General features: G+C 41.7%; 1 protein-coding gene across 1 annotated transcript in view; it reads left to right on the forward strand.

The window, feature by feature from the left end:
- Positions 1-8,467: 8,467 nt before the first annotated feature.
- Positions 8,468-24,429, forward strand: part of MUC2 (mucin 2, oligomeric mucus/gel-forming) — an 88,609-nt gene continuing 72,647 nt past the window's right edge. Inside the window, 11 exon segments of the mRNA XM_025207897.1 lie at positions 8,468-8,537; positions 10,448-10,712; positions 14,769-14,883; positions 15,168-15,258; positions 15,634-15,743; positions 16,371-16,587; positions 16,952-17,077; positions 18,376-18,493; positions 18,828-18,966; positions 20,926-21,036; positions 22,187-22,256. Coding sequence (XP_025063682.1) covers positions 8,468-8,537; positions 10,448-10,712; positions 14,769-14,883; positions 15,168-15,258; positions 15,634-15,743; positions 16,371-16,587; positions 16,952-17,077; positions 18,376-18,493; positions 18,828-18,966; positions 20,926-21,036; positions 22,187-22,256 — 1,432 coding nt within the window.

A 24,429-nucleotide genomic window follows, 5' to 3' on the forward strand; every position in this document is an offset into this window, starting at 1 on the left:
AGTCTGTCAGCCAGGTAATTTTCTTTAATTTCTAGTTACTTATGGTACCATGTGGTGATCAGAAATCATGTTGGATCCAAGAGGCTTGGAAAATTCCTATTTATTTAGAGACCAATTCTAGATGCCTCTGCATTACAGAACTACTCCTCTGATCCGTGGAACTAAGTTGCTCATGGCATGTCTACATCACAGTAGGACACCCTGCTCATACAGTTCTGGTTGCGCAAACCTGGAAATACACCAGTTTTTACATTCCAAGGTTGATGCTCTCAAACACACCAGACTGGGGATAGGGCAGGAGTATTTGACTGAAATGTATAGAATTTGCTACTTCACATAAATGAAACCTTATGACTTTAAGTCTAAATTGGATGTCACTTTCAAGGAGGGGGACCATAGTCAACCAGCAGGGACAGAAAATATCAAATAGTTCAGGAAGGCAGGTATCATGGTAACTTGTGGCTCTGAGACTCTATATTTATTCAGATGATGGAGTTCAGGATCCTGAGGAAAGGAAGCAAGGAAAGCAACAAAGTATGGACCTGGACTTCAGAAAAGTAGACTTTGACTCACTCACAGAACTCTTGGGCAGGATCCCCTTGGAAGCCAGTTTGAGGGGAAGAGGAGTCCAGGAGAGCTGGCTGTACTTTAAAGAAACCTTAATAATGGTGCAGGAACAAACCATTGCAATGTGAAGGAAGACTAGCAAGTATGGCAGAAGACCAGCTTGGCTTAGTAGGGAACACTTCAGTAAGTTACTACACAAAAAGAAATCTTATAAGAAGTGGAAAATTGGGCAAACAACTAGGAAGGAATAAAAGACTATTGCTTGGGCATGCAAAGATGAAATCAATGCCTTTTTCACCTCAGTCTTCACAGGCAAGGTCAGTTCCCAGACTACTGCACTGGGCAGCACAGGTTGGGGAGGAGGTGAGCAGCCAACAGCGGCAGAAGAACTGGTTAGGGACTATTTCAAAAAGCTGGATGTGTACAAGTCCATGGGGCTGGATGCAATGCACCTTAGGGTGCTGAAGGAGTTGGATGATGTGATTACAGAACCTCTGACTATCGTTTTTGAAAACTTATGGTGATCAGGAGAGGCCCTAGATGACTGGAAAAGGGCAAGTACAGTGCCCATCTTTAAGAAAGGGAAGAAGGAGGATCTAGGGAACTACCTCACCTCAGTCCCTGGAAAAATCATGAAGCAGGTCCTCAATGAATCCATTTATAAGTACTTGGAGGAGAATGAGGTGATTAGGAACAGTCATTATGGATTCACCAAGGGCAAGTCATGCCTGACCAACCTGATTGCCTTCTATGATGAGATGACTGGCTCTGTGGGTACAGGGAGACTAATGGATGTGATATACCTTGACTTTAGCAAGACTTTCGATATGGTCTCCCACAACATTCTCACAAGCAAGCTAAGGAAGTACAGGTTGGATGAATGTATTGTAAGGTGGATAGAAATCTCACTGGATCATCAGGCTCAGAGGATAGTAGTCAATGTCTTGATGTCTAGTTGTCAGCCAGTATCAAGTGGAGTGCCTCAGGGGTCAGTCCTGGGGCCAGTTTTGTTCAAAGTCTTCATCAAAAACCTGAAAGATTGAATGGAGTGCACCCTCAGCAAATTTGCAGATGACACCAGGCTAGGGGAGTTGTAGATGTACTGGAAGGTAGAACTAGGATTCAGAGAGAGGAGAGAGTTTTGTCCTTGACGCAAGGCTTCAAAGTGGGAATAGGAAACAAAAGAAGACATGTCAGAGCTGATGGGTGGCTTGAATCCCTTGCATATCTGACATTTAGTTAACCAAAGCCCAGGAGTTAGTGCTTGATTAAGACCAGCTTGGAAGAGGATTAGCCTACTCGCACTACCCAAGCTATTCAAGAGGGTGCTTCTCTCACACCTGGTAAGCAGGAAATTCCTGCATACAGCCTTGGCTGGAAACACTTTAATGAAGAAGGCATCATGAACCTCCTTTCTTCTCCTAAGCACATGAATGGAGGGAGGAAGTGGCAGGGTCAGTTTCCAGCTTTGGATGCAGAAAGTTTCAGGTAAAGAGGGGCACACGAGGGCACATGAAAACTTCTCATGTGTATCCATGAGCATACATATTCAGTTTTCCCTAGAAAGCTGTGATACATCATGAATGTCTCAAAATAACTTCTGACTAGTGAATGTTGGCCTAGTTAAGGTGAAGTTTAGTGTATGGTTGTGTTGGTTTAACTCAGCAGATATCTGTTTGGAAAAAGGTGCAGAAAGGAAATAAATGGCTAAACACAGAGCTGCACTGAAGCCAACATCTAAGAACTGTTGTGAGAAAATGCCTGAAATATTAGCTTTAATGACAGAGAAGATCCCACAAAAACAGAAGAACCAAAGAACTCTGGGAAGTTTAAAAAGTACTCTCTCTTTTGGAAGTGTTGCCCTGACGGGTCAGGGCAACACTCAGGATCTTAATATTGTGCTGTTAGACAGGAGGGCATGGTGTACAATTGCACATGAACACATAAAAAATCAGTTAAGCACACATATAGTCACTAGGTACATACACCCCCACTCGGCATACACATTCACACTAGCAACTCAGAGATGCACACGTTCAAAATAACCAGTCTAGGTTCATGCACACCTATCACCAGTTTGAGTCTGTCTAAATTTGGTGTGTGTAGCATGTATGGGCTTAGTTACCAACACTTGCACATCCAGTACACATACATGGATTAATAATTCATATACCACACACACAATGATATCTATATATATATATATGTGTGGGTATTCAGTAATTCACACTCATGCCACCCACCTACACATACACACAGGTGAGTTCCTAAGTTGGGTGTTGTGATGTGTATGGATGCATGTATATATGTATGTATGTGCTTGTTGTACTTGGGATACCTGGGGAAAGGTCAAGGTAAGAAAGTAGAAGTGTAGGAAGTAAAAGTTGCCGGGAGTGAAAGTTCCCGGGACCGGGATTAGAACCGGTAGACTAGAGGGGCCTGGGCTGAAGAACTGAGGCTTGTGGGTAATTTTAGGTTAATTGATCTTAATTGATTAAAAGACAACGCCCAAAGGAGGAGGGAATAGAGCTATGCCGGCACAGAGGCTGGGACCGGAGCCAGAGCTATGGGGGAGCTGAAAAGATAGGTGGGGAGAAGGGAAATGGGACTAAGGGAAAGTGTGGGTGTTAAAGAGAGGCTCTGGGTATGGGGAGCCAGAGGATGGCTCCAGGGCAGCTAGAGAAGCTGCAGGGAGTGGCAGTAGGTGCTGGGAGCTAGAGAAAGGCTCCAGCTGATAGAGAAAACTGCAGGACAGCCACGAGGAGCTGGGAAGCTTGGGGGCTGGCGGGGGAAGGACTACAGAAGGTGTGCAGGAAGCCTGAAAACAGAGAGACTGACAGCAGAAAATCACAGGAAAAGAAGCAGGAGAGACTGAAAGGTGGCAAGACAGTGGGAAAGCAGGAAAAGACAGCAGAAAATCACAGGAAAAAGGCAGTAGGAGCGTGGGGAGCAGGGGGAGAGCAGAAAATCACAGGAAAAGTGGCGGGAGAGACTGAAAGGTGGCAGGAGCAGAGAGAAAACAAAGAAAGGCAGCAGAAAGTCTCAGGGAAAAGGCAGTAGGAGCGTGGGGAGCAAGGGGAACAGCAGAAAAGCAAGGAGAGGCTGAGAGGTGGCAGAAAAGGGGAGATGGAATTGGGAAGAGATTGGGAAACTAGTGGAGAATGATGGGGCTGCAGCTGAGAGAGAGAGAGAGAACAAGGCTTGAATTTAAGATAGGGAAGGGACTGGGGTTCAGTAAAACAAGACCCAACTCGGGGTTGCAAATGACAGTGGTTTTATTGAACAGGGGAGATGGTGACACAATGTCTTATTGGTTCCCTTGCACTCACTCGCCCACTCACACACAATGGTAGCAGGGGTTAGAGAGGCTTGGTGCAGGGGCTGAAGTCCACTGAAGTCCAGGAGGAGAGAGAGAGAGTCCAAATTGTAGGAGGAGGTATGCAGGTAATATCTACCTATCCCAGGCTGGAAGTTGATCCTCGATGGCCAGTTGGGGTCTCCTTCAGCTCAGTGTTGTCCAGAGGGGGTTGCCAGCAGGGCCTCTGGGGTGGATAGGTGACGTGAAGCTGGTCTGGTCCGGATGGAAATGGCATTCCACTGGGTCTGTCTTCACTCGCCCTTTTTATAGGGGCAGACCATGTGTGACCCTAGTGACAGGAGGCATGCCCAGGCAAGGGTCAGCCCCTGGCGTACTGAGCATGTGTGCTCCATGCAGGGATGTGCAGTTTCAGGTGTCTACAATGGTGGGGTACAACGGTAGAGTTGCTGGTTCTGCAGGGTCTTTTGTCTTTCAAATGCTGGGTTCTTGTCTCTGTTCCTGGGTGAGGTCCGTGGTTCCTGGATGAATCAATGCGAGATGATGGCCCAGTCATTACAGGCCATTCAGTAGAGGCCTGCTACCATCGTATTTCAATCATTCCTAATCACTCCCATTCATCTGGGAACCAATTTACATGGGAGGGGTATCATACAGTTGTAACATGGGATGTCTGGGCAGAGGACACAAGATGGAGGCTTGGCATATAAAATGGAAAATTGACATGACTTTGGTTCACTTACAAACACAGGCCTAAACCATACAATATCCATATGAAACAATAAAAATCAATACAAAAATGATAATAATACAATATACAACAGTAAAAATCAATACAAACCTAATAATTATACAATATAAAACAGTGGCTATCCAAAACCAAAATCTTGCTACCAAAATAAAAATGTTAAAGCTTATCCTAAGTCTAAGCTTGCTTCTGCTTGTATATAGGGAATAGAGGAGAGAAAGAAAAGTCAGGAATAACTGGGGAAGGGAAGGGAATGCATATCTATCATATATATTAAAAAAAATAGAGAAACTGGGGGTTTTGCTACAGAAGAGAGACAGTAGCTCTGCAGGATAGCCAGAATAAGATACTAGATCTCTTTGGAGTGTCATGAAGAGAAAGTCCTCATTAGGATACTTTCAAGAAACGGAAATGTGGACATGGGTATGGTAGACTGTTTTTCAAGTCTTTTTACTCTTCCTGCTTTGTTCCTGCTAAGTAGGCTGTCTGTCCCTGTACACTTCTGACAACAGACCCCTAAAGAAAAGAACTGCAGGGGCTTGCACTTTGTCAAATCTTTAGAATAAGAACAGTTCATAGATTCATAGATTCATAGATGTTAGGGTCGGAAGGGACCTCAATAGATCATCGAGTCCGACCCCCTGCATAGGCAGGAAAGTGTGCTGGGTCTAGATGACCCTAGCTAGATGCATATCCAATCTCCTCTTGAAGACCCCCAGGGTAGGGGAGAGTACCACCTCCCTTGGGAGCCCATTCCAGACCTTGGCCACTCGAACTGTGAAGAAGTTCTTCCTAATGTCCAGTCTAAATCTGCTGTCTGCTAGCTGGGCGCCTTGGTGAATAAAACCACACCAATTCCCTTCTGTGCCCCCGTGATGAACTTATAGGCAGCCACAAGGTCGCCTCTCAACCTTCTCTTGCGGAGGCTCAAAAGGTCCAGGTTCTCTAGTCTCTCCTCGTAGGGCTTGGTCTGCAAGCCCTTAACCATATGAGTGGCCCTTCTCTGGACCCTCTCCAGGTTATCCGCATCCCTCTTGAAGTGCGGTGCCCAGAATTGCACGCAGTACTCCAACTGCGGTCTGACCAGCGCCCGATAGAGGGGAAGTATCACCTCTTTGGATCTATTCTTCATGCATCTGCTGATGCACGATAAAGTGCCGTTAACTTTTCTGTTGGCTTCGTCACACTGCCGACTCATGTTCATCTTGGAGTCCACTAGGACTCCAAGATCCCTTTCCGCTTCTGTGCCACCCAGCAGGTCATTTCCTAGGCAGTAGATGTGCTGGACATTTTTCCTCCCTAGGTGCAGCACTTTGCATTTCTCCTTGTTGAATTGCATTCTGTTGTTTTCTGCCCACTTGTCCAACCTGTCCAGGTCTGCTTGCAGCTGTTCCCTGCCCTCCGGCGTGTCCACTTCTCCCCATAGCTTTGTGTCATCCACAAACTTGGACAGAGTACACTTCACTCCCTCGTCCAAGTCGCTGATGAAGACATTGAAGAGTATTGGTCCAAGGACCGAGCCCTGTGGGACCCCACTGCCCACACCCTTCCAGGTCGAAACCGACCCATCCACCACGACTCTCTGGGTGCGACCCTCTAGCCAATTTGCCACCCACCAGACTGTATAGTCATCCAAATCACAGCCTCTTAACTTGTTCACCAGTATGGGGTGGGATACCGTATCGAAGGCCTTCCTGAAGTCTAACCCCTCCTCTTGTGTCCAGGCGTTTCGTAACCTGGTCATAAAAAGAGACTAGATTAGTCAGGCACGATCTGCCTGCTACGAACCTGTGCTGGTTTCCCCTCAGCATAATTTGTCCTGCTGGGCTCTTGCAAATGTGAGCCTTGATAATTTTTTCAAAGACTTTGCCAAGGATGGAGGTGAGACCAAGGAGGGAGTTAATACTGGGCACGTCTACACATGTGCCCCACTATGCAATTGGTACTGCACAGTCATTTAGGACTCGCTTAAGTACTAGGTTGTGCTGTAGCAAGTACTAGGATGTTTTAGCAAGTACTAAATGACTGCGCTGTACCTGCTGGTACTGTGCAGTGAAGGGGTAATTTCCAACCCTACTGTGCAGTAGCAACAAGCAACTGCTCAGTAGCTCGTTGCTACTGCACAATAGTGGCAGCATCATGGTTAGTGCCTGCTGATGCTACATCACCATAGCAACGAGCTATGTTGCCATAGCTTATCGCTACGGCGACATAGCATCTCGTGTAGACATATCCACTGGGTACAATTTAGGAGTGAGAAGAACTGCAAAATTCCATCACAAGATAGTGAAGGCACAAGGCCTACCACTGGATCAGATGTATTTAGAGAGGCTGAAAGGAACACAAGTAATTATGACAGACCCATTAAAAGAGCTGGAAAACACCCTTTTTGTCAACATCTGAGGATATTTCTAGTACTGATAACGTGTTCTGATTAAAATAGCTTTGAGAGGAAGAGCGCATAAAGCATTTTGCTGGCTGCTTTGAAAGGTTTAAAAGTTCTAGTTACATGTAATTTGAGCAATTAGAGGAGGGAATAGAGTATGAGTTGCTGAAAAGATTAGGGATTTATATAAAGACCCTGCAGGAAGAAACTTGCATGAGACAATAAAGAAAACAGCCCAGGAGCCTGAAGAATATAAATCCGGTTAATGCCATGAAGTAGTTGAGTTCAAAACATGCTAAAATGAGAGAGTTTTTTCTTTCTAAAGTGAGCTGGAGAGAGATCTTTTCTGAGGAACGGTTCAGAGAAAAAGAGAAGGTACGCAAAGGAAGCAGTTCTTTCTAGATCAAGGTTTGAGCTCAATTTAAATGTTGAAACTTAGACAAAGACACCCTTCTTTCTCTCTCTTCTATCTCTTCATGGATTAAAGCCAATCTGACAGCCTTTTGAGACTGGTGACTCAGGAGTTAGGGAGTGATAGATTATAAGCAAGACACAAGTAAGCAAGCAGCAATTAAAGTACTTTAAAAGGTGTCCAGCCTAAAAATACACGGCTTGGGCTAAAGGACAATGGATGTAGGCAACAATATTTTGCTTTCCTTCTCAAAGCCTAAAATGTTTGTGTGCAATTTGTGTGAGCTTCCATAAACTCTTGGCAAATTCTCGTAATGCCAGGGATGTTTTGTAGAGATTGTGCTATAATATGAGCTTCCTTGGGTTGTCTGATATCACCCCACAAAGTGCTCTACAAGCCGAGTCTAGCCTTGTATATATCCCAGAACTTTACGTGAAAAGGAAATCCCAATACATAACTGCAATTTTAGCTTTTGGTACATGATCTTTTAGCCCCTAAATATCACTTTCATTTTATGGCACTCTACAAACATTATTTATTTTTTACAGAAATAATTCTGAATAATAATGAAATGAGTAGTAATGAAAAAAAATATTAAAGGTACCTTGGCTTCAGAGAAGGTTTGTAGGGAATCCCCAACTGAGTTTCATTTAATGGATTTTCTTGTTTGGGCGCTAAAATATTCACTTTCTTTAACAGAGGTTATTGTAGGTTATCTTAGATTCAATGGCACTGAAGGAATTTAAAGAATAGCATCCTGTAGGAGAGTCAAATTATAAAAAGGCAAATAAAAGTAACTGGCATGACAAGTGAATCAATATTGTTTTATACCCTGCATGCCATATTCCACATTTTACAATGAAAAATGCCCATGTCTATTTACTTTGCTAGCTTTAGTAAATATCACACCCATTTTTTACTCCTCCTTTTCCTCCTCCTGAAGCATCTCCTCCCCTCTGATGGCATTACTTGCACAAGTGGGTATTATATAAAGAAAAGTTTCCAGAAAGCATTCTCAGTTCGCCCACCTTAGCCGCTATGGGGCTAAGACTTGCCAGCCTTTTTATCCTATGGCTGGCTCTTTCCTATGCAAGGGAATATAAAACAGGTAAGAACTGGAAATGGTCTATGGAAGAACCTTCTAATGGAAAAGTATGGAAACTTGCAACTGAATAATTTAAAGGAATTTTAAAATGGCTAAATTACCTTTATATTGAATATGTGAAATAGATGCTTCGTGTGAAATAGATGTTGCTCTTTTGGAGAGCAATTCTATACTGTTGGATGTGCTCAATGGCTATATCCTTCATATTGGTCTCTAGTCTGATGGAAAAATAACATTATTTTTCCTTACTACGTTTTCAGACAGTTTTAACTGCAATAATTGTGTAGTATAAATGTTTACAGGAGTTAGAAAAAAAGGAGATGAAGATCCTAGGCTGGATAGGCATCTGGCTGGGGTCATCTGACCCCAGCCCTCTTTCCTGCCTAGGCAGGGGATTGGGTTCAGTGATTTGTTGAGGTCGCTTCCAATCCTAGCATCTATGATCTATGGAAATCTGTGCATTTGGCTACACTGAAAAAGTGTTTTGTACTTCCTTTGTCAAAGGTGGTTATGTAGCACTTGGCAAAATGTTACATTTTTTTCAATCCATTGCTCTAATAATCCCAGTTTATTTCTTATTCTATCTTCCTAAAAATAAGTTTCCAATTTAATGGGTGTAAGGTCATGGAATAAATATCTATTATTTACACCACAGCAAGCATTTTAGGACAGACAGGTAATGCTCTCCTGATTAGCATTTGGATCAGGGGCTTTGTCCTTTGTTTCTTGAATTTGCAAGTGTTATGGAGCATTGCTTTCCCATTCCGTTTTCTATCAGATGCAGACCTCTGCAAAGATGGGTTCTGGAAGAATTTATGTGGAGAAAGAAGCATCTTGAGCCTTTGGTTGAATACAAAGACTCAAAGAGGGGAATTTGGGAATCCCTGAATGACCTCCCAGAGGAAACAGTATCTATAAATTTCTCGAGAAACTTAGCACTGAACTAGATGCATGAAGTGTAAATACGATGCTTTTTTGCATGCAGTAAATACAGTGAAGCTAGTGCCTTCAAAATCCAAAGTTTAAAGTGAGCCTTTTCACAATGAACCTTGTGATTTGAATGCATATACCTGAAATCAGAGGTGTCCTCTTACTATTTTAGCAGTGTTCTCTTGCTATGCAAAGATTTGGTACAAAAGCCTCAAATCTAATCTGCAACAATACATGTAAAATTTGTATCAGTTGTTGATGTGGAAAAGTGGGGCAGGAATATAAAGGAGTGTACCAAACTCCTCCTTTCATAATACTTCTTTTTTTTTTTCTTAGTATATTCTCTTGTCTCCTTGTGAAGGTTGATCATACTATAAGTTCTGAGTTCTAGTTTAAATAATGAACTCGAGTTCTGCACACATTATTTTGTGACAGGACAACATTTCTGCACAGAATAATAGGGGCTTGATTGGCTTTTCAATACATTTGTTTCCCTTCTGGTAGATATTGGAACAATCAAAGCACTAACTCCCATAAGGAATGTATATAATAAAAGTATTAACCACAAAATAATTACAGTGATTTAAAATAAATTAATACCTTTGGCATGAGAGCTAAATGGTAGCTTAATGGTATTGAAATATTATACTCATTATAGGTGTATTAAACTGCTCTGCTTGAAGCAGTCAACAGCTTTCATCCATCTGGGTAAGAGGGACCCAGAAATTCAGATCTTTTCTGCATATTTTGCAAATGCTAGAGATTTAGAGTTGGCTAGAGTTTTACAGGACATCATGCACATACTTATAAATGACTTGCTATGCATACCGTGTCAGTTTACTTTCTCTTGTAAACCTAGTTGTATTTTGCAACTAAAGTGCGAACGTGCCACTCTTCTACAGTAAAATGTTGCTTAATAGTGGAGAATGCCTGCTACTTAATTTCTTTCCTTTTTTTTTCATGTCTTTTCTACCACCTAGCAGGTAGAAGCCAAAACCACGGCCACCATGTCTGCAGTACCTGGGGAAACCATCATTTCAAAACTTTTGATGGTGATGTCTATCAGTTTCCGGGCCTTTGCACATACAGGTTTGCTTCCGACTGCCGAGAGACTTACAAGGAGTTTTCTGTCCATATTCAACGTGGTCTGAATAGCAGAGGACACCCTGAAATCCAGAATGTCCTTGTCACAATTAAGGATGTTAAAATCTACCTCACCCACAAATATGCTGCGGTGGATGAAGAAATGTAAGTTCTTCTAGTATTTTAATCTTTCCAGGAACTGTGTAAACTTCTATGAGAGATAGTATTATGTAATGTAATATATCACTTGAAAGCATGTATTGCAAGCATTTCATGTGTCAAAAGAAACATTGGCGATGACTTATATTTGCTTGCATGCACTAGCATCAATGCTAGCTTCTGTAGATCTCTGAGACAATCTTTCTGTTGAATTGTTCTATTTTTGGCTGTGTGTGACAGAGCACAAAACATGGGCCACATCCTTATACGATGGAAATTGGCACAGCTTCATCATTTTCAGAGCACCTATGCCAATTTATATGGATTTGGTTCAACAGGTCTGCATAAACTAACATAGGTGTTTTTACTTCTCAGCAAAAAAAACGTGGATTATTTTTTCTTTTCTTCTTTTGAGTTATTTAAATCCTAGAGGGCATTCTTCACTAGATTATACCAATTATAACTCAGGTCAGTGTTGGGGCTTAAAAGTAATAGACTCTCTCCCAATTAAGTGATGGCATTTTCCTACTCCTGTAATGTGATCATACAGGGCATTAGCCTGCCAACATTACTCCTGTTGAGTAGTGCATTATTGTGCAAGAATGAACACTCATAGAGTAAGGCACTGCTCCTAGGGGCCAGGGTGACAGAATATGAGCCAAGATTAACATATTTTAGCATGTTAAAGGTACTGATGTTGTGGTTTTGGTTGTTGTACTTAACACTCTCCCTTTAATTGGAACCCAGGTTTTGATAAAACTGTGGAACCTGCTCCAGTGAATACTGATGGAAGGAATAAAGAATAACAAACTATTTTCTAGGCACTAAGGCAACATATATGTACAGGAATATTGTGAAGTCTTTTAAAATATATTACTGCCCCAAATGAGAGAGAATTTAGTAATGCATCAAACTGTTAAAAGGAAATTTACAGGCAACTTTTTAGAGGTCCTTTAAAGGATCCCATGCAGCTCCTGTGTGTGCAGAGCCTATTCTTCTCTTATACATTGTTCATAAATCACTAAAACCCTCTTAAAAGAAGGCTTGTAGAACAGGTTTTCACTGCATATACGATTTACTGCCTTTTAGTATTTAATTTCCTCTATTGCTTTTCTTGGTGCTACTCTTGGTGTCTGATTCATTGTCATATAAAATTAGGGTTACCACATTTCCAGGATCAAAAAAGAGGACACCTGTGGGAGGGAGGAGGGAGGAAAAGGAGGGGTATAGGATTGTGGGGGGTGGGGCAGTGATATACCTATGCCTGCCTCTGCCTCTCACTCCTAAGCCCCTGTCCCCCCAGCGTTGCCAGTGTCCCTCACTCATGAGCTGCCTCCCTGCCCCTTCAGCCCCGCTGCCCATGCAGCTCTGCTGTGTGCACACACACACACTTACCTGGGAGCAGTTTGCTGGGGCCCATGTGCAGAGCACTTGGCCCCTGGCAGCCAATCACCTTGCCTGCTGCCGTCAGCCCCAAGCATCCACGCTGCATGTGCCCAGGAAAAGCAGAGGCAAAGCAAAAACCTGGACACTGCTTGCATTTTAAAAACCCACACGGGCACAAGGACAGGGGGCCAAAAAAGAGGATGTATCTGGGAAAACCCGTACGTATGGTAACCCTAATAAAATATCATTATATTATATATGCCATTATATATGCCTGCACAATGAAGCCTGTAATGTAGCTGCATTTTAGTATTTGCCTTGAGGTACACAAAATATCGACCTGAATGTTACTGGTAATCAGATGGGTTCCCAGGAGGGAGATCTGGTGACATCTTTTTTTCATTCCATCATAAAATGGAATTACCTGGTGATCACATGCTACCAAGGGGTGGAGATGGGATAATTCTGGTCTAAGTTTAGCATGCATATTCCTTTGGGGCTTCTAGTACTTCTCTAGGGTTGGAAGTGGTGTTAAGATATCACTTAGAGTGTGCTGGAAATAGTGACTTCCTAAATTTTTTTTATGCTTCTATAAGTTATCTTGGAATTTGAGGCTCAATAAAGCTTATATATATTTGTAGAATATCACCATTGTGAATCCTGCTTAACTCGGAGGCAGGCCAAACAACATTTCAGGGCAGATACTGAACCATCCTGGTATATAAGAGTCCTTACTGGGAACTCCATTATCTGCATTGAACTATGTTTTCCAGATAGTCCTTTCAGTAAGATTTCTATAACTTCATAGATGCGTGGATGAGGGAAAGAACAAACCAATTATGAAGTCAAAGAATGAAGGCACTAACATTTATAAAGATGAAAATTAAAATAAAGAGCAAAGACAAAAGGCAAAGTAGAAAAAAGGACATTTTTTTTTAAATCTCAGAGCTCTACCAGAGTTAGTGCTGTGGAGTTTGCCTAATAATTTGGGACCTACCCAAATTGAGGAGGCAGGAGGCCAGTTTTGCAGGCAGATTGTATGGTTGGCATCCATTTTTGCAGACTTATTGTGGTAGGTTCCCCCCCATGCCTCTGATTGGCTGAGGGGCCCCAGTGCCCCTGTCCCTCACTACTGCTTGGTGGAGAGGGGTGGAGCCGCATGACAGGCAGGCCTCTCAGTCAATCAGCATTGAGGGGTGAGGGCAGTAGCCATATCCTTCGTGCCAGCAGCTCCCCTTCCCCCTCTTCTCCTGGTGGGTTGTGCGGCTGGGATGCAGTGTCCATGAAGAATTTTATTTTTAGTAAGTTTTTTTTCATGGATTTTGTGGACAATGCCGAACTTCAGAATTTCCGCAAAATCCACAAAATCACAAATTGAGTAGGTCTTGACTCATAATTATTATACATCCCTGTGATCTGATTCCTACTTCAGATATAGCATTAAGAAAAGCTCTCCCTCAAAAGACTTAGTTCACTAATATACATATCTAGTGCTTTAACCATTCTCTTCTGAAAATGGGAAGGAGTGGGGAGTGAGGGAGAAGAGGAGTTCATCCTTCACTGTGTATGGTATGACCTGCAAGTGAGTGGTAATAACAAGCATTTGTGAGTTCCCAGGTGCTAGCTAGAAGTTTAAAAGCTTGGGTGTTTAAAAGGTGTCCTAATTAGCTGGCAAAAAAACTTAGTGACAAGAAATTAAGATATACATTTCTCCTTGTCACAAGACAGGGCAGATTGTAAACAATGATACATTTATGCGTGTGAGCATAGGCAATAACATTTTTGGCTGCATTCCAATGTAAAGTACTTTTTGTTTGATCAAATATCAACCTCTTGAGTCTTTATAGCGATAAGCTGTTTGCTAGAATCTCTTTATCACTGACCTAAGTTCTGTATTATGGCTTGTATATGCAGTATACCATAAGGCAGATATTCAGTGATGAAGTATATGTGTAGCAAATTATCTTATTATCTAGCAGCCTCTTTGCTCAGGCCTCTGCTTGATAGACTTGCATCATACCAATGTCTTCTGGTATCCCTGTAAATTATCCTCTTTCTATCATTAAAAAAATGAATATGGTGAGCAGTGAATATTTTCTCTGTCCCAGTTAATTTATTCAATTGCTCTGTTTGACTGATGGTACATGTAATTTTACCTTCTTTCCTTTCTCAAGACAGGGAGAGAGAGTTAGCCACATTTGTCTGAAGTGAGAAGGCAGGGCAAGGTGCAAACTTAAAGACCAGCTTGTTCAGAAAGGCGTCGGTTTTTGTAGGCTGAAATTTTGCATATGCCTGGATTGTTATCATATTTTGCCTGTGTAATGGTCAAGCAGGTAGAGAAGTCCTCAGAGATGCTGTTAAAATGAGAATCTGAGTTGGATTTCCATGGCTAGCTAAAGTAGATACTGGTTAGAGCAATTTCTGAAAATATTAGTTGCCTCATGTATATCAGAGAGGAAGGTGATTTATAACCCAACTAAAAAGGTTTAGTCAAGTATGGTGGAGGACGTCTGTAAGGGGCACATTGAAATGGTGGCTAGTAAAGGGATTGTCTACAAAGATCAGTTTCTCCAAGCATCCAGATATCTCTGATGTAACAGCTCAGATATTCAAGCCAATCCTTTCTGTTGTTTGTATTGAGGTTTAATGCAAAATCTCTGGTGTCCTTCTCTTCAGAGTAAAGACACCACACTACATGTCTGGTATACTGATTGAGACCAGTGATGTCTACATTAAAGTCTATGCAAGAGCAGGCCTGGTTCTGATGTGGAACCGTGAAGATTCACTAATGGTATGTATGATAATGAAATTCTTTTTCTTTTCTTTCTTTTTTTAACCGTTGTCTAGGTTTAACACTGTAGCATAGATTGAACAGAGCTGCTGTGTTAAATAGACTCTTCCAACAGGAAATGTGGAGGTAGCTTATTCTTTAGTGGGAAGGTCCTTCCTTCATGATGTGAATGGAGTTTGGGGAACAGCATGAACACAAGTTTTTGCTCTGTCAAGGAAAGTAGAGAAAGGAATGTTTAGTGCTATAGGTAATCTGATTTTTGGTTTTTTGGTTTCCCTATCTAGCTGGAGCTGGACCCCAAGTTTAATAACCATACTTGTGGTCTCTGTGGGGATTACAATGGACAGCAGGTGTACAATGAGTTTATCTCTGGAGGTAAGTGGTATGACAATGCAGGTAGCTGCCACAGAAAGTGAACTTATAGATTCTATATGTGGAAGCATCACATATTGGCAAATTTAGAATTTACAGTATGAGACCTTAAAAAATCATTCTGAAATTTTCTTGTTATTGCCACACAGTTAAAATGTTAATGGAGTACTCTTTTCCAGTTGGATGTGCTCACTCATGTAAATGCTAGTGTGGATTTTTATGCTCACTACTGAAATAATGAGTTTTCTTAGTAGTATTCAAGTATTCAGAATATGACTCATGTGGAAGATACAGTTGACAGTATAATAACCACTTTGTTAAAATGCTAGTGTCAGGAGTCAAATGTACATTTTGCTATATTTGCTATGCTTATTGCAGACATGGAATACAATCCAATCACATATGGAAATGAACACAAGATTAACACACCCAACTCCATATGTGAAGACCCAGACGAAACTCAGCAAGTCACAACCTGCCATCAGCATGTAAGTAATCACAAGGGTGAATTTTACATAGTTGGAATCTGAAGACATTCTTGTACTATGGCAACAGCATTATGTGCAGAGATGTGATGACTTGGCATTTTCAGAGGCAGGCACTATTATGTTCTCAACTAACCCCAAAGCTAATCAGTTAATTTTAGAAACTGAGATCACACCCCATAGGCAGTTGCTGGATATAGAAGCTCACAACCCATCAGGATAAGCACTTATTATTATTATGACCTGTAAAAAGCCATAACAAAATGTTGAATCATAGAATCATAGTCCTGGAAGGAATGTCAAGGGTCATTCAGTCCAGCAACACGCTCAGTTACAGGAAACACTGTTACTACAATATCCCAGACAAATGCCTATCCATTCTCTTTTGAGCTTATCTCACTCCATTTTACTAGTCAAGATATGACCCTTTCAAACGGGTAAAAGGCCATGCATTCACATGCATGTTTTTGAGAGGAAATTATCCAGAGATCACCCATGACCCAGCTCTGTCCCACTTTCACGGCTCTAAGACAAGCCCAGGAACTAAGGATTCTTGTAGCAAGAAGGAACTTTTCTAGAAACTTTAGTGCGCTGAAGCCTGTTAAACCCTTCTTTTTTTCTTCTCCTCAGCATGACGAGTGCACACAGTTACTGACTTCCCAAGCATTCAGTGACTGCCATTCCCGCCTGAATCTGGAAATGTATGTTAATGCATGTATGCAGGACAAGTGTGCCTGCCAGGAAGCTGAGGATGCTTTCTGCCTCTGCAGCACCATCTCAGAATACTCTCGCCAGTGCTCTCATGCTGGAGGCCGGCCGAGGAACTGGAGGACAGAAAAATTATGCTGTAAGCAATTTCAAAGAATTTATTGAGCAGCTAGCTCCTTATGGATGAAACCCTGCAAAATATTTAAAAATGCTCCTCCATTTTATATATTAGTCATTTCCTACCATTCCCCTCCTCTGTCTTTCATTCAGCAATTAGACATTATGTTTCAGATAAAAGCCCTGAATTTTTTACATGAGTTAAAAAGGGACCAACATCTTCAGTTCAAGAAATAAGATAAAAATGTAAAGGAGTTCAGAAATATATATGCATGAAATACAAAACTAAACTGAGTCCTCTTGAGCCCAGTATTTGTACTTTGATTTCTGTGGAGTCCAAAGTTTTTTCTTTAATAATGGATTGCTTCTCTTTTTGTTATTTTTAGCTAAGTCGTGCCCTGGAAACATGGTCTACCAGGAAAGCAGTTCCCCATGCATTGATACTTGTTCACACCTGGAAATCAGCAACCTTTGTGAAGAACACTACATGGATGGCTGTTTCTGCCCAGAAGGTAGGTGTGTTTCTGCCCTTGGTTAGGCTGCAGATCTCGTTTCAAGTCTATTCGTATACTCCAGAGTAGGCACACCAATATGTGCAATTAAGGTACAGCAATAAACTCCAGCGCTTATGGTACTGGAGTTTATTGCTCCTGGATAGGCTGTTTGAATGTACACCCAGGACTGTAGCACATTAAGCCAGGGAAGAGCCCTGGCTGGCAGGGGGCCCCAGAGGTCAGCCTGCCAGCCTGGGGCTACTCCTGCCTGGTTCAATCTGCTGCAGAGCGGCTGGCTGACACATGAAGATGCTTCAGTGCAGGGCTAGCCAGGAGGCAGCCCCCGCACTGATGTGCCCTTGTGCGCCAGCCACCTGTGTCAGCGTCTACACGTACTACCCTACAAGTACTACCCTGTTGTTGAGTGTATTAGTTTCCTGCAGCTTATTAGGGCCGCACATGTAGACACCTAGACGTTTACTGCAGAGCTAATTGGACAACTCCTCAGCAAATGTCTCGTGTAGACAATCCAGTGTGTCTCAAAGGGTTGTATCATTTATATCAGGACTATCCAACTTCTAAGTGGGTGAGGACCAAACACTCTGCTGGCCGCACCAGCAGGGGGCTGCATGCCTACAGACTTCACTGGAGTGAGCCCTGGACCTCCAGGGCTGCTTGCCATGCACACCCTGAATTTAGCAACTGAATCAATTAGGCGTAGTATTTCTACAAAAGTTATATAAAAATTTATTTGTTATTAACCCACATTAACCCATTTGGTCTCTTTGCTCCTCTTCTATCATACGACCAGCCACATATATTGTTTTATGAGCCTACTACTGCCTCTGAAATAATTAATCTGTTCAGTTACTGAAGTAGTAAAGAGTTATGCTTTCTTATATTTACTGCCTCTGGATTCAGTCCTTGTGGATGACCCATTGAGTATTCTTACATATATTTTATCTGGATGGAGATATTAATCGTATTTGGCAGTGAGCTCATAAGCAAAATTCTGAGATCTTACTGCCAACCTTGGGAAAATACCTTTATAATATTATCTCCACAAGAGTAGTGTAGTAGCTTATTTACATTTATACATTTGTAGGCTGAGGTTTTCAAAGCTGCACAGGGAATTTAGCCAGGTCCTCTAATAAAAGTAATGAAAACTGTGCTGCTAAATCTCATTCACTTCTTTGTGAACCTCATTCTTTAGCTTTGGGTGAGGTCCAGCCTTATGAGTTTCTCCTCTATTGGTAGGTCCTGGTATTTGAATTTTTTTTATGTGAATAATGAGAGTGTGCTGGTTGATTTTATAGGAACTGTTTATGATGACCTGACTGAGAAAGGTTGTGTGGCTGTTAGCAAATGTTCCTGTAAACTACATGGACAACTGTATTCACCCGGGCAAAAGATTGCCAATGAATGTGAAGAATGGTAAGCGTTCCAGTGCAGTGCATACCTTTCTTAGAATTGCCGTGCATGGGCTTGTCTCTGAGTTGACAGCTAATTTCTGGCTGTTCAGCTGAAAACAGTCACAATGTCATTGTGCTTGTGTTACAGTGACCTGATACAACAGTGAACCAATTTTATGGCCTCCTGGGACAGTAATATGTGGAAAAGAAATTTTAAAACAATGGTCAATGATACAGCTTCAAAACCCCTGGGGACATGGTGTCCCATGTTAATGGTGCCTGTTTAACATAATTTTCAGTGTTTTGAGTTCCTCTGTTACTGTATACATATTTTGACTCCTTATTTGTGTCTACAGCACCTGTGATTCAGGCAGGTGGATATGCCATGATCTACCCTGTCCAGGGACATGCATGTTGGAAGGAGGCTCTCACATTACCACTTTTGATGGGAAGAAATACATCTTCCATGGAGAGTGCTATTATGTGCTAACCAAGGTATCACATATTGGACACCTTTTTAAGAATACAGTAATTACAAATGTGTATTCACTCTAATTTTGTGGCATAAATCACTGTTTCATTACACTTGTTGAGATAGAGGAGAAGGAAACTGCAGAATCCATGCTTGAGAATTTAAAGTGAGATGTGATATCCCAGCACTCACCCCAAAGGAAGTGAGGGTCTGTGATCACCCACCATTTTTTGTGACTGACTTAACAGTTTGTGGCCCTGCGATAGCTATGAAACAGGTACACTGTACACTATTTAGGAGTTTGTTTCATAAGAGTCCAGAGGAGCACATTTCCTGCATGTTTCAAATGGAAAACTGAACCTACAGCTTGAAGTTTTAGCTCTGCTTAAAGAGATCTGCATTGAGGGTCTGAAGTCTTCTACCAGAAACCTGTAATAGTGTCTGGCTGAAATAAGACGTGTCTATATTACCTCTGGGTGTGCTGATTTGAACTACATCCTGCCAACTAACTCTTGCTCTGTGCACCAATACCCCTTAAGGCTATGTAGCTTCTGCAGAGCAAACCTATATGTGTTTTCAGAGCTAAACTTAGGTTCTCTGTCTTGAAAACTAAATGGAGACCATCATCATGTCATTATACAAATCCATGGTGTGCCCATTCTGTGACCTTGGCGTGAAGTTCTGGTCTCCACATCTCAAAAAGGATGTGGTAAGTTTAGAAAAGGTACAGAGAAGGGCAACCAAAATGATCAGGGACATAGGAAAGTTGCTATACTAGGATAAACTAAAAAGGCTAAGACCTCTTCGTTTTGGAAAGGAGAAGGCTGAGAGAGGGATATGATAGAGGTCTATACAATCACATGAACAGGAAACTGCACTTCAACGCCACCCAGAATACTAAAATTAGGGGGCACCCACTGGAATTAGTAGGAGGCAGGCTTAAAGCTAACCAAAGAAAATACTTTTTATGCAACACACATTTAACTTGTGGGATTTATTGCCACAGGGGTGGAAGAGGCAGGTAGCATAGCCAGGTTCAAAAAGGGATTAGATAAATTCATGGATGATAGACCTATTAATGGCTATTGAACAGAATGGCTGGGGATGTTTTCTCTGGCATCTCTAAACCAATAGTGGGGCATGCCAGGGAGGTTACTGAATAGGGGTTAGATCACTCTAGAGATATCCAATTCAGTGCTCTCCTGTTACACCCAGGATGACTCTGAGGGCTTTTATTTTACCCAGAGTAATACAAGATAAGCCAAAACAAGTTCTTTAAAACCATTCCTTGGTTTAACACTCAGGCAAAATTACCAATAGCAGCTACATACAGCAGAGAATACATAGATTTACTCACTATGGGATGGTGAGGTCTCAGGACCTTCAAAATCTCTCCTCAGAGTTGAGGTAATTTCCAGGCTTCCAAACCTATGCAATTGCATAGTAGAGTTTTATACAGCTTGGGTTCAAATTTCTATATCCCTGCCCATTTCTGTGAAATAACTATCTCTTGGCCAATTGAGTAGGGAGCAGGGAAGCTCTGAGTTATGACCTGTGATAATTGTTTTTACCTGGGGTCATCACTTGGTGTTATCACGTTGTATGTATCTCAACGCACTCACTTGAGACTGTCCTTCACAACCCACCTTTCCTCACATGCTAATCACTGTGATTCAGGCTGAACTATTTTTGGGATCAGTCTGTCTGGGGGAGGAATGCAGTAACACACCCAGCACTAGGCTGTTTGGGGTGTCAGGACTCTCCAGCACTATACATTTGCCCTTTATCAGAGACAGGATACTGGGCTAGATGAACCAATGGTCTGACCCAGTATGGCATTTCTTATGCTCTTATATTCTTATGAATGCACCTACTAGTATATACTAAGGGCAAATACGCTTGTTTGTCTTCTTGGTTTGAAATCAGTTTGTGATAAGCGATATTTGACCATACAAATAATTTCTGTGCCCTTGTGATTGCAGAACACTGTCAATGACTCCCATACCCTCCTGGCTGAGCTGGGTCCCTGTAGTTTCGAAGACAAGCAGACATGTTTGAAGAATGTTGTGCTGTTGATAGACCACAAAAAAAATGTAAGTACTTTGTGGGGTCTGGTGGGCAGATGGAATCTTAATATGTTTTTTACCATCATTTTTCTAATTTATTTATTTATTTCTTTTTTTGGTAATTTCTCTCTGGTGATCCTGTCTGTGGATGGGTGATCCTGCTCAGGGAAAAAAAAGGAAAAGAAAAAGCAAGAAAACCAATTCAAGTCTTTCCCTTTGTTCAAAACTCAAATAAAACCTAGGATAAACAATTAAAAAAAACTGAGTGATTTTCTTTCATCTCTTTTTTGGTTCTGCCTAGTGCTGAAAATATTGCACGGCTGTCTTCATGGGATTTTCCATTGGATTAGGAACAAGAAAGTCCTAGATACCATATTTTATTGAGATTTAAGTTTGGATACATAAGGATTCGTTGACCTACGAGGCATGTGACTAGAAAGTTTAATCCAGGTCAAACTTCTCCGCTTTTAGAATTTCACGTATCACTAATGATGAGAGACTAAACTGGGAATCTTCACTAGGTCTTCATTCTCATGGAAATTTCTTTCCTGTATAACCTATTTTTCCATTGAGACTTTTTTATGTATCTCTAATATGTCCATCTTGAGAGTACATACACCTCTAAGACTTTTTGCCTCTATTCTTGCTATACATCTATGGTATTCCTGGTCTTTATATTGCTTTTAAATACAGTTTGTGTTACCAAAAGTTCATGCTATAATGTTATCAGGGCAATTATTCTGTGAAATTCCTGTCCAGTTTACAGTATTATTTGATTTTGTAAGCAAGTATACAACATGTATAGGAGAAATCAACATGGTACTTTTCCTAAATGCCAATATATTATGCCAGCTGGCAAGCCTGGGCTACCAAAATAAGTAAAATCCTTGAGGTGTTTTATTTCTATTATAAACTGCCTTAGGCTACTATAAAATCAACATTGACTGGCAAGCCCAAATCTTTGTAGACTTAGTGGATGTCAGCACAGGCAGAATGTTTCTTAACCAGTCAGATTCCTCCTTTCATATATCCTATATTCTCATCACAGTTTACCTGCACAACATAGGGATTTCCTTGTGTGCCTCTCCAGTTTTCAGGTTAATTTTCAAGGCATGTTTCCCATTCTGAGTCCACAAAGCCTAGTAACTTAACTTTTTTGCTCTTTGCTTTTCTACAGATTGTAGTTTTCAAAGCAGATGGCACAGTGTTACTGAATGAGCTGGTGATTCACTTGCCCCATGTGACAGGTAAGGAGTGGGGTCATCTCTCCTGGTTCATCCAGCGTATCAGGGAAAGAACTTTGCTGTCGTTTAGGCCTTTGAGGGATCATTTCTGAGGTACTGGAAAAACATTGTGGCCTAACCACTGGACTACAGCTATTTGTGGGGAAAGTAAGCAAGGAGGGAAGGATGCTCATAGGTTTAAGACAGATACCCAATAAGCCTTGTTTGATTTCTCAGATCTGCACAGCCCCTCTGCCCCCAAAGTTTCTGTGCAAGCTGCTTGGTCTTCTACTTGGTGTCCTCCTATCTCAGCCTCCCATCTTTAAAAACAAGGGGGCTGATAATACTTCAGTAGTGGAGGCCATGGAGATGCATGAGGCTTTCACTGATATGGAGCCAGCAATGTCATAGCGAACTCAAGGATGATTTTTGCTCTCATTGAGGGAGGAGAGAGAAGCAGGATGGGGCAGGGAGGGAGTTGGTTTACATATAACATATAAGTTCCAGTAGGAGGATCCTTTTCGTCTTTCTGCTTCCTGTTTCCCCCTTTTTTCTGGCTTGTGGGCTGACTTTAAACAATCTGTCCCTGTCCTTGAGCTGGTTTAGGCAGAGAGGTTACTGGAGTCATCAGCTTGGATTTAAGGCATCTGGTGGCTACTTTATACACTAGTTTCATGGCTAATGCAAAGAACAATGCCATTGGTGTCTAGAAGGAGTCACCTTCAGCCTTTTACAACTTCAGAAATTTTTTCAGTGACCAGGATCTGTAAGGGTTCTTGAAGGAGATCAATAAACAGAGGACAGCTGGAGGGCCCTGGAACAATCACTCAAAGGATCTGTAAATGTTTACTCCTGCCAGTTATGCATAATTAAGATATCGAGTCATCAGTCAGTAAGCAGCACTGCTTCTTGGTTACTGCCACCTTTGGCAAAGACAGTTCATTTGCAGGGAGGACAAACACAAAGGGGCAAGCAGTTTTAAAGTATTTGGTGGAAAGGATCTAGAGTAAAGTACTTCACGGAACAAGCAGTATAATTTAATATATAGCCTCCTCTTATCATATGACTCACCACAAGAGGACCATGAGCCCCAGCTCCTGGTGTTGATTTTATAGGATTGGCCTATTGATTTTTCCATTATGGCTTGATTATATAGTGCCTATATATAGCTTGTTTAACATCCACCAAATTCAGTTCTTGGGAATCAGCAGCCACAGCCACAATATAGCTGCCATTTGTCTGAGGCCATGGTTCTCAAACTTTTCCACATTGCCATGCCCTTTTCTACACTGGCACATCTCTCCCATTTAGCAAGATGGGAAGAACATGGGTGATTACCATCTTTGACACTTGTTTGCAGCAATAACATGAAGAAACTTTTGCTTGGAAATACACATGATTGGAAAAGTCTATGCTAAAAATAAATGGTTAGTTGTAAAAGCAGCTCTTTGTTTTGTTCTTTTGATGTAGCTTCAGCGCATGCACTAAATTCAGCGTTCTCCCTGTCTTAGAAATACGAGGGGTCAATTTGGTGCTTCTCTTATTCAAATTAGAATTCTGTTTAAGATTTAAAATTGGCTGATGCCTCAGGTTGATGTAATATAACATATCCATTCTTGCAATGATCTATGGAAGAAGGGGGGATAAAGAGTCACAACCTTGCCCTCTGTCCCTCTGCTGGCTGAAGGGCATAAATTGACCCTTAGCTCCTCCTGATATTTTGTGTTAGCACGTTCTGGTCTGGACAAAAGGAATATGCCTGGAATATCTTTTTACTAGTGTTGGGGAACAATGGCTCACCCTGACAGCAATTCTTCAGCCTGCAGAAGGATAGTGTGAGTTGGTCCCTTGGTTGTTGCCACTAGTGTCCCTTTCTTGATGCATAGCATTCATTGTGATGCTTGAAATACTGAATCCTTTGGTAAACTGCCCAGCCTATGGAAGAAATGGTGAAAGCAAGAAAAGTAAACTGACCAGCCTATGGAAGAAATGGTGAAAGCAAGAAGATCTTGAGAAAGAAATAGAAACAAAGAAAAGATCTTGAGAAACAAAAGAAACAAAAGATCTTGAGAAAGAAATAGAAACAAATGGAACCTGAGCAGGGAGAGGAAGCTCCAATTTATTATTACATATTTTATAGGTAGAGCTAATGATTTTGTCGAAATCTCTATCCTGTTCATATAACTTCAAATAAAGC

The sequence above is a fragment of the Alligator sinensis genome, unplaced genomic scaffold (genome assembly GCF_000455745.1).
Source record: "Alligator sinensis unplaced genomic scaffold, ASM45574v1 scaffold5_1, whole genome shotgun sequence".
NCBI classification, from domain to species: Eukaryota; Metazoa; Chordata; order Crocodylia; family Alligatoridae; genus Alligator; species Alligator sinensis.